Source organism: Pan troglodytes, chromosome 15 (assembly GCF_028858775.2).
Source record: "Pan troglodytes isolate AG18354 chromosome 15, NHGRI_mPanTro3-v2.0_pri, whole genome shotgun sequence".
In the NCBI taxonomy this organism is placed as follows: Eukaryota; Metazoa; Chordata; class Mammalia; order Primates; family Hominidae; genus Pan; species Pan troglodytes.
Genome location: NC_072413.2, coordinates 32,936,935 through 32,947,928, shown reverse-complemented (window position 1 = coordinate 32,947,928; position 10,994 = coordinate 32,936,935). Strand labels below are relative to the sequence as shown.

The following is a 10,994-nucleotide window of genomic DNA, read 5'->3' as shown; positions in this document are numbered from 1 at the left end:
CCTGTGTATATGCCATTGTAGCATGCATGGGATTGTTTCATAAAGGTCAGCTTCCTTGCTGTGCTCCCACAGGACTGACTTTCTGCAAGGCAGGGACTATGTTATGTTTATCTTTGCATTCCTAACACCCAGCAGAGGTGCTCAATAAATGAAATAAAGGAATTAATGGATGGAATGAATAAACTCTCCATGCATGTATTCATTTTATGATCTCTCTCCAACTCTTATTCATGTCTCTTAACATATAGTTTTTATATGTTACATTTTTCATGTCTGTATGATTAGCCTATGGTTTTAAAATCTACAGCTTTTGGCTAGGTGTGGTGGCTCATGCCTGTAATCCAAGTACTTGGGGAGGCTGAGGCAGGAGGATCTGTTGAGCCCAGGAGTTCAAGACCAGCCTAGGCAACATAGGGAGACTCCATCTCTACAAAAAATATGAAAATTAGCTGGGCGTAGTAGCACATGCCTGTAGTCCCAGCTACTCAGGAGACTGAGGTGGGAGCATCACCTAAGCCCAGGGAAGTCAAGCCTGCAGTGAGCCGTGATCGCGCCACTGCACTCCAGCCTGGGTGATGGTGAGACCCTGTCTCAAATAAATAAATAAGTAAATTTAAAAAATAAAAACAAAAATAAAATCTACTGTGTTTTGTTTTGTTTTTTTAAGAAAGTCTCACTCTGTCGCCCAGGCAGGAGTGCAGTGGCTCAGTCTCAGCTCACTGTAGCCTCCACCTCCTGGGTTCAAGCCATCCTCCTGCCTCAGCCCTCCCAAGTAGCTGGAACTATAGGCATGTGCCACTACACCCGCCTGATTTTTTTTATTTTTTGTAGAGATGGGGTCTCACCGTGTTGCCCAGGCTGGTCTTGAACTCCTGAGCTCAAGCAATCCACCCACCTTGGTCTCCCAAAGTGCTAGGATAACAGGCATGAGCCATCACGCCCGGCCAAAATCTACTGCTTTTGTAATAAAGTAAGTTAAACAAAGGAGTGTTTAATAAATTACTAGCAAGTTTCTTTTCTCAGATGACGTTTTATATGGTTTGTATAATTTAGGTAACCAGTTGCTATTTACTATCACAATTCAATTACTATCAATGCATTATTAATTAACATTGTGATTGAGGTTTTACAAATAACTGGTGGGTGAATCTGATAAATTGTGTCTGAGTTAATAAGTTGAAGCTGGTATGTTTTACACCATTGAAGTTGGTAATTATAGTTTGAGACCATTTTGAACTACATTTCACTAATTATTGCATTTCAATACTGCTACCTCTTCATTACCACTTCATGTGACACAGATTACTGATAAATTCCTTTATTGTGAGGTCATTCTCCTAAATTAGAAAGAACCAGAGATGGGACATGTAAGACCCAAAGTGAGTTTGTGGATCAGAGAGTGAGTCACAGAGATCAGACTCCAAAAAAACACCTCTTACTGTGTTTATTTTCTAATTCTAAATTCAAACTTGGATTTAGAAAAATATACGACTTGACTCCTCATCACTCTTTTTTTTTTTTTTTTTCTTTTTTGAGATGGGTCTCACTCGTCGCCCAGGCTGGAGTGCAGTGGTGCAATCTCGGCTCACTGCAAGCTCCACCTCCCGGGTTCACGCCATTCTCCTGCCTCAGCCTCCTGAGTAGCTGGGACTACAGGTGCCCGCCACCACGCCTGGCTAATTTTTTGTATTTTTAGTAGAGACGGGGTTTCACCGTGTTAGCCAGGATGGTCTCAATCTCCTGACCTCATGATCCGCCCGCCTTAGCCTCCCAAAGTGCTGGGATTACAGGCGTGAGCCTCCGCGCCCGGCCCCTCATCAGTCTTTTAGCTCAGGCATGGGTTAGGAAGGATACGTCAGAGTTAGGAAGGCATGTCGGTAGAAAGGTACATTTTGAAGTGGTAGTGTCTTTATGCTTACATTTGTCTTTGTCAGGAAGTGGCTGTGGGAGCTGAGAATGTGATGTCTCTTGACAGGGAGTAGGGCTTACACAGAATTTGTCTGCATAATCTTCCAGATTCACTGTTTTAGATAGTTCTTTCAAACTTTTACATGCCACAGAACCTCCATCCACATTGTTTCTCAGGTGTGGTGGCTCACGCCTGTAATTCCAGCACTTTAGGAGGCCAAGGCGGGAGGACTGCTTGAGCCCAGAAGTTGAGACCAGCCTGGGCAACATAGTAAGACCCCCATCTCTGTGAGTAAGTAAATATATACATAATAAAAATAGATTGTTTCTTGGGGGAATAGATTATATATATTAAGGGATGATCACCTTTCCAATTTTTTAAAGAATCTTGAGTAAACAAACTTTAGCTGAGTCTTCAGAATCAATGAGGATTGGGACGGCTTCACAACTATTGCCTATGAGTTGATAAAATCAGTGCCTTCATCTTCACTCTGCTGGTGGTAATAATAGCTCCAGGGTTCCTATTTCTGTGCTGGACAAGGACTTTACATACATTATCTCTCTTGATCCTCCCCATAATCCTGAGAGGGAAGAGGTCATATAATCCCTATTTTACACATGATTTGGAAACTGAGCCTTACGGCAGCTAAATCAATGGCCTGAAATTGCACCGCTACTAGTGTCTGAGCTGAGATTACATTCAGAGGTTACTCTCACTAAGTTCCTAATAGTTGTTACTGCCATCTATGTGTGGTCCAGTAAATGGATAATTATAGCTTAGATGTTTACAGCACAAAAGTATCTAGTACCACATTGTTCGGGGTCCCTCTGTCACACCTATTAATTGTTTGCTTGAGCTTGAAATTGCTCAGAACAGTTGTATGGTAGGCAGAATAATGCAACCCCTCCTCACCAAGATGTTCCTGTCCTAACCTCCAAAGTCTTTGAATGTTAACTTATATGACAAAACGGACTTTGCAGATGTGATTAAGTTAAGGATGTTGAGAGGGGGAATTATCCTAAACTACCAAGTGGGGCCCAAAGTAACCATAATGGTCCTTATAAGTGGAAGACGGAGGCAGGAGAGAGAGAGTCAGAGGAAATGTGATGACTGAGGCAGAGGTCAGAGTGATGCGACTGCTGCCTAGGGCCACAGGCCAAAGATGATGGGCAGGTCGAGTGTGGTGGCTCGCACCTGTAATCTCAGGACTTTGGGAGGCCAAGGTGGGCGGATCACAAGGTCAGGAGATCAAGACCATCCTGGCTAACACGGTGAAACCCCATCTCTACTAAAAATACAAAAAATTAGCCGGGCATGGTGGCGGGTGCCTGCAGTCCCAGCTACTCAGGAGGCTAAGGCAGGAGAATGGTGTGAACCCAGGAGGCGGAGTTTGCAGTGAGCCGAGATAGCATAACTGCACTCCAGCCTGGGTGACAGAGTGAGACTCCATCTCAAAAAAAAAAAAACATGATGGGCAGCCTCTAGACGTTGGAAAAGGCAAAGGAGTCTCCCACTACAGTCTCTTGACTTTAGCCCCATCAGGCTTATTTCTGCCAGTTGTGGTGGTTCATGCCTGTAATCCCAACTACTCGGGAGGTTGAGGCGGGAGGCTCACTTGAGGCCAGGAGTATGAGGCTGCAGTGAGCTATGATCACATCCTGCACTCCAGCAACCTGGGTGGGCAACAGAACCAGAGACTATCTCTTAAAAATATATAGAGAGAGAGAGAGACTTGTTTCTCTGACTCTGTAAGACCATAAATAATAAATTTGTGCTGTTTTAAACAAGTAATTTTATGGTAATTTGTTATAGCAACAGTCGAACACTAATACATGTGGAATCTGACACTCAGATCCCCCTCCACTACACAGTGACCAAAATTCATGCAGCAATGATTGGCAATGCTGCCCCTTTACCAAGTGGTGGTAAGTTCTGGTCATAACTCACAGAGGTGAAGGCAGGAAGCTGCTACTGGCCCTGACATTCTCAGCGCCATCCTCACAAGGGCATGTAGAAAGGCTTCACAATTTTCAGAAGCTTCCTTTTCATTCTCTTTACAGCACTAAAGCATCTTAAATGTATTATTTCAGCACCTATTAAGCACCTACTATCTGTCAGGTTCCAGAAATTCAAAGATAACTAGGACTCAGATCCTTAAGGAGCTTACAGCACAGTAGGGTGGCAGAAGACATAAACAAGTTATTATAATGTAACAAAATATATGCAAGACAAAAATAACTTCAGGAAAAGAATCTTACAACATGTGAATTACCATCTCTGTTTGGGGAGGGTAAGAGAGAATGGGAGGCTTGGAAAGGGGTTGGAGTCCAAGCTAGGGGGTGACTAGCATCTTTGGAATCCCCAGCTTTGGTGGGTAAGGTTCTGACACCCACTTTAGGTCCCAGTGTCATCAGACCTGGTCTCTGCTGGGGCTGCTGCAAATCTCTGAGGTTGGGAAGGGAAGGTAACCGCAAGATGAAGCGAACAGGAATTTGCTAATACCTACACATAGCAGATGATCAGAGCTCTAGAGAGACATTCTCCATGACTTCTTGGAAGTTCAACAGATAAAGTGAAAGGTTCCATAAATTGTAATGTACCAGCTAGATATAAAGTATTATCCACTTGCTTGGGATTCATGCTTAGACATTGGGAAATCCCTTCTCAATTTTTGTCTCTAAACGAAGTCTATCTTCCAGTTAAGAAAACAAACCCAAGATATAGACAGAAAAATAGGTCTGTTTCAATGCCTAGCATGTTCCATTTAAAATACAGTAAATTTGGGCTGAAAGAACTTATCACACAATCTAGGGCAAACACTATCTCATGATTTTCCTGCCTAACCTCAATCCTGAGACCACCAAAAACACACCATTTCCTACTGAACATTGATATACTCAGAAACTGAAATCTAAAGCTGGAAAGGGCCTTAACGATAATTTAATAACAGTTTGTTTTACACATGAAGAACCCTGAGGTATGGAGGAGTTAAGATTAAAAAAAGGGAAACTGCCTTGGCGCAGTTATATGGGCTTTGCTAGAAGAGGCTGCGTCGGCTTATTTGATGTCAGCTGTCATAGCTGGAGCTTCATGAAATCTCTAAGAGAGAGTACAACCCATTTCCTATGAAGTCTAAAATGTAAAAGGATATTACTAAGGAATGCTACCACATAATTTTTTAATCATAATTATTATTTCAACCAGAGTTTTGAAAAGTGATTTACCAACACTGCGTATCATTTTGTTTTTGCTAAGTACTATCAACTGGGGCAATCCCGTGTAGTGTTTATTCTCATTTATCTCTAAACAACTGGGGGTTTTCCAAAAAGACTCAAAATGTCGAAATCCAGCGTCTTTCGGGGAAACCACAGGTAAATAAGGAAAGACACCTTCGCAGGAGTTCCCCTCACACGCACCCACCCCTGGCGCAGGGCCCTACGGAGGCGGTAGAAACGCCCCTCTGGGAGCCCAGCACTCTCTCCCACCGGCTGACGGGTGATGCTCGGGGGCTGGAGGCGGCTCTGCCAGGCTCCCGGGCTCCGCTACCACCGCGCCGCGCCCCCCCCACCCTGGACTGCAGGGCTCGCGCTCTGGGGTCAGGCCGAGGACGCGGACAGCCGGGGAACCGGGGCCGCGAGACAGAAGGGCCGGCCTGGGAGCGGGTGGCGCCGGCTGGGGACCAGGCGTGCCCACGTGACCGCCCCGCCCGCTGCCTGCGGCCCGCCGAGCCCCGCCACCTCCCTCGGGCTGCAGCTCCCGGCGTGCCCCGCACTCTCCGCTGCCCACCCGCTCGCCCGCCCCTCCTTCTCCTCCCAGTGCCACAGAGCCGGAGCCCGAGCTGCCGCCGCAGCCACAGCCGAGGGCACTATGGTAAGACGAGCGCGCTGGCCGGGAGGCCGCGGCGAGGCGAGAAAAGCCCCCCGCACGGCCCCGGGAGTGAGGCCGCCATTTTAACCTGATTTTGGCCTCCAAGGTGGGCGCTTCTGCTCTGCGGCTCCGCTGCTCTCCAGCCGACCGGCCTGCCCTCCGGCCGTCAGGCCCTGCCCTGCTGCTCTTTGGATTTTGGGGGGCGGGGAGGGCCCGGGCGTCGGCGCAGGTTGGGGGTCGGGGCCGGGCGGGCGGGGGCGCGAGAGGGTCTGCGGACTGCAGCCGCTCGCGCCGCCTTTGCCCTTCGCTTCCTAATTTTACTTAACACGCGAGGCTTTAAAATTGGTACGTGCTGCGAACGCTGTGTGGGTCAGGGTCTGGACGGCCTGTAATAAAACCCTTACGGGGAGATTAAGGAAGAGGGAAAACACTTTTTAAAATGCTTTCTCGCCGTAAAAGCTTTTACACTCGATCAGTTAGTTTTGGAGTGTCTGCATGTGAGCTGTGTGTGGGCCGTGGGCGGTTTGGAGTTTACACTTGATTCTCTTTCCTTATGAGGAAACGTCAGTGGCTAGGATGACTTTAAAGAAAAAAATAGTAGAAGCATTAACTGAAATCCGAAAGTGTTTTTTTAAGGCCAGCCGAGTTGACACAATACAGAAGGTATTTTTGCTGCCGCTCCTGAAGCTCTGACATCACCCAGTGAAATAGGAAACATTTCAGGGATGGGACAACTTGTATTTGTCCCTTTCGCTTCCACGTCCAAACCCCTTTAAGAAGGATGAATGGGCAGGATGAGTTAGACTCCTTCGCTGTATCGTCTACTGATTCTTAAAATGTGACAAATCTGATTGGACGACTTACATGGTACGGTGCAATTTTTGATGTCCAGACTAAAGTGAGTCTTCTCTAGGCAAACAGTAATTTTGGTTAAAACCAAAATACGTGTTCTGAATTACTGTTCTGTGTTTATTTTCAGGCTTCTGGAGTTACAGTGAATGATGAAGTCATCAAAGTTTTTAATGATATGAAAGTAAGGAAATCTTCTACACAAGAGGAGATCAAAAAGAGAAAGAAAGCAGTTCTCTTCTGTTTAAGCGATGACAAAAGACAAATAATTGTAGAGGAAGCAAAGCAGATCTTGGTGGGTGACATTGGTGATACTGTAGAGGACCCCTACACATCTTTTGTGAAGTTGCTACCTCTGAATGATTGCCGATATGCTTTGTACGATGCCACATACGAAACAAAAGAGTCTAAGAAAGAAGACCTAGTATTTATATTCTGGTGTGTAAAAACAAAAGAAAAAAGTACTTTTAAAATGCAAGGATTATTATTATCATAGTCAGTCTTACCTTTGTTTTTCTTATAAATGGGATTCAATAATTTTTTTTTTTCTGTAGGGCTCCTGAAAGTGCACCTTTAAAAAGCAAGATGATTTATGCTAGCTCTAAAGATGCCATTAAAAAGAAATTTACAGGTACAAACTTGAATATTTGGGGCAGAGAAATTATTCTTTATTAATTATAATAAAGTAATAGGATAATGTTTTTTCTTTTTAGGTATTAAACATGAGTGGCAAGTAAATGGCTTGGATGATATTAAGGACCGTTCGACACTTGGAGAGAAATTGGGAGGCAATGTAGTAGTTTCACTTGAAGGAAAACCATTATAAAATGACAGTCAAGTGCCATCTGGATCTTAAGGAGCTTCCATTTCTCCAGCTCAGTCCATTGGAATAGTATTAGGTTTTGGTTTTTTGTTTTATTTCCCCCTTTCCACTGGGCCCTTCCAACACAATGAATGAAGGAAATATCATTTATTTAAGCAGCCTATCAGTGATTGCCATTAGACTGTTTAATACTGTTACTTTTATATAGAACCCAAGGAATGCCTTCCTGTCATATTTTAGCCAAAACAACTGGTTATATGCCTCCCTTGCAGCAAGCACTACAATGTATGTGATCGTCAATGTGAATAGCTTAGAATACTGCAAAGGATAAGCTAATTGAATGCCTTGAAAGTATTATCCACTGGTCAGATGGTCAACTTTTTTCAGTATTATTTATAGTTGCACTTGATTGCAGTTCTGTGAGGCTTGAGCATTCATACACCTCACCTGCCTTGGCAAGCCTATTTTTGTGACATGGCAGCACGGATATAACACTATGCATTAAAAGCACTTTTTGTAATAAGTTTAATATCCTAAAAGGAATGCCAATTAAGTTTTGTTAACTGTGTCATCAACTTATCCTAGTACCTCAGTGTTCATTCCTGTTACCTGCATATCTTCTTAAAAGAAATAGCTGTTATTAATGCCTTTTTGTTTTCCATTGAGTGTACACTACTGAATAAGTGTAGGAGTTTTATGTTTACCATGTGAGTCCTGCAACACTAAAGATATTTTGAATATCAGTCATGATGGCAATTTCTGTATAAAAGAGCCTTAAATGGAACATTGTTTTGAGATCAAACTCCCCACCCTCACAAAAATGGCCACGTTGCAATAAAAATTGTGGCATATTACAGAACGTTGCCTTGTTTTCCTTGGAAATTTTGCAAAATGTTATGTGAAACAACTTCTAGGGTAAAAACAGCTATTATTAATCTCTGCACTGGTCATTTGAGAATTTTTTTTGTACAACATTCATGTGTGATATTTTCCAGATTTGTTGGATCTATTTGGTTTAAAAAGTATTCTATCTTAAGGCCAATTAATATAAAATACCATTGTTAAAGAATGGTACTTTTATAAACATTAGTGTATTTATTTCCTATGTGTTAATATGAAGATCAGAAATTATTTTTTGCACTTTGGCATAAATACTTTTCAATATCTGATTTGTTCTCTGGATAAATTAGCATAGTTATTTTTTTTATTCACATTTACATTTCTAAGTAGTTGTATAGTAGAAGCAGGAAGCTCTTATTGCTTATTTGGTCGTAATGAAAATAATTTGTAAAATGTCCTTTAAAAGTTTAATGATACTTCTGATGTTTCGGAACAGTCATTTCACCTACTATTTCTGAATATATTTTGCAAATTGAATTGGAATAGGAATTGATATAGCAGTCTTAAACATTAGTAGTGGGATTTGGCTATGGTCCAGACTGTGCTCCTTATAGAGAATTTGATCTGCTCAGTGTGAGCGGTTTGCTGTTAGCCAGGGCTATTTATGGCAAACACATGCTTTTGTATCTTGTCATAGTTATCCACAAATGGCAAAACTGGACTTGATTCTACTGGTATGCAAAACAGGCATGCTAGTAAGCAGTCAGTCGTGGCTCAGAACTTAACCCCATAGCTCAGAGGAATGCTTTTAGCAGAAAACAGGAAAGAAAATATCCCTTAACAATTTTTTTTGAATGTGTGGAAGTAATTTTAGTATAATTAGATTTTTTCCATATTTTTGAAAGATTTTTCAGATGTCAACATTAAAAATAGGGATTAAATGTCTAGGCTTCCATTTAAAATTATATGAATGGTTTGGGATCTTTTTGCACTGAGCAATTTTATTTCAGGCTTCCAGCTGTCCCTGTGAGTTATCCTGGACATTTCGATGGTTTTTGGTAAGGCCAAACTCTGATAAGCAAAACAGAATACTGACGTATACTTAACCATATGTGTAACTGATACTTGCACCATGGAAGTTTTCATTGAGTTATTTCCTCATTCTTTTAAAAAATAAGGGACTATAAATGAGTTATGTAGTATCTTTTGTTTTTGTAGCTGATTCCTTAACTTTCTTGTATGCCTCTAGTAATTTCAGAGATTAAATATTGCTTTAAACTGTGATACTTTGATTTGCTAGATTGACGAAACTGATACTAATATAGTTAAGTTCATCTTTGAAATACATCTTTGTGCGTAGAGCCAAAAAAAGAGATAAAATTAATACTAGTTCACTTGTTATTTGAGATTAATTTGGCATTTGAAATGATCATTTTATTTTACAATCATTTATAATGAATCAATGTTCCAGTTAGCTTTAAAAGGTATACGGTGCTAATTAGTAAAATATTGAAGGCAATATTTTACTGCTAGCTTGCAAAGTTATGAGAGTTTAAAAAATAAAATATATGAAAATATGTAAAGCTGTTGAGATGTGTTTACTTATACTTCAGAACATTAAAAGTTTAAAAACTGGCATTTCAGATCAAAGAGGCATCATTATCTTTATTCTGTTTTTCAGGATTTTAGTTGGTAATACTTTCTCATTTATCAATACCAATTTTCTTTAAAAACTGAGTGTTACAGCAATTAATTTTAGCGTTTTCAGACAAATGGGAACAGTTGGCATGTGTCCCAAACTGGCTATCAGCTGTTGTTTTCCATCATTATCTAAAATAGTGTGGCCAGCATTGTGTATTGAAATGTGCCTTTTTCGTACGTTGGAATAGAAGCCTCTTATGGGTTTGAGTTTCTCTGATACAGAACATTTGTAGCAGCTAATTTATAGAATCTGGCAAATAAGCTTTGGGAGGAAATTCTTTTAAAAGTGTTTTCTTGTTAAGGAATAATCTCAACAATGGTAAATCATCAAGAGGTTGAGAAGACTCCGTTAGGTTTGCCACTCAGAAAAAACAGTCTCATTTTGCTCTTCATAGGTCCTGTTTTTGCTTGCACATTTAATAGTAGGTGGAGATGCAAAACAACCTGAATGTTCATTTTTTTATGAATAGTATTAAAGCTACTAGAGATGGGCAGGCAGGTCCCAGTAAATGTTGCCTTTTTTTTTTTTTTTTGAGACAGGGTGTCACTCTGTTGCCCAGGCTGGAGTGCAGTGGCAAAATTTCAGCTCACTTCAAATTCAACCTTCCCAGCTCAGATGATCCTCCCACCTCAGCCTCCCAAGTAGCTGGGACTACAGGCATGCACCACCATGCCTAATTTTTTTTTTTTTTTGTATCTCTTTTGTAGAGACTGAGTTTGGCCATGTTGCCTAGGCTGATCTCCAACTCCTGGGCTCAAGCTGTCCTCTGACCTCCGCCTCCCCAAAGTGCTAGGATTGCATGCATGAGCCACCACTTCAAAAGCTCAAATACTGCTTTTGAAGACAGCATGAGTTTATGGATGTTCTGTCTCCTTTCAGCCCATAAAGAAGTCTGAGGCTTTTCTTTTGCTCTGGAACATCCAACTAATTGCTTTATTTCCATGTAGAATTAGAGGAATCATCCCTCCACTTAAATTTCCTCTCATAATGCAATTTGGCAAATT

The 10,994-nt window shown here is 41.7% G+C and overlaps 1 protein-coding gene across 3 annotated transcripts; it reads left to right on the top strand.

Moving 5' to 3' along the window:
* The first annotated feature begins 5,359 nt into the window (after positions 1-5,359).
* CFL2 (cofilin 2) lies at positions 5,360-9,871 on the top strand. 3 transcript variants are annotated; one of them, XM_003314361.6, is made up of 5 exons: positions 5,702-5,882; positions 6,413-6,643; positions 6,756-7,063; positions 7,180-7,256; positions 7,339-9,871. In XM_003314361.6, exons 2-5 carry the CDS (start codon positions 6,641-6,643, stop codon positions 7,449-7,451), a joined length of 501 nt encoding a protein of 166 aa, XP_003314409.1. In that variant the 5' UTR covers positions 5,702-5,882; positions 6,413-6,640; the 3' UTR covers positions 7,452-9,871. The 3 variants fall into 3 exon arrangements, with proteins under 3 accessions (XP_509898.3, XP_003314409.1, XP_003314410.1); XM_509898.8 differs by lacking the exon at positions 6,413-6,643 and having other exon boundaries at positions 5,360-5,779; XM_003314362.7 differs by lacking the exon at positions 6,413-6,643 and having other exon boundaries at positions 5,724-5,882.
* Positions 9,872-10,994: the final 1,123 nt, after the last annotated feature.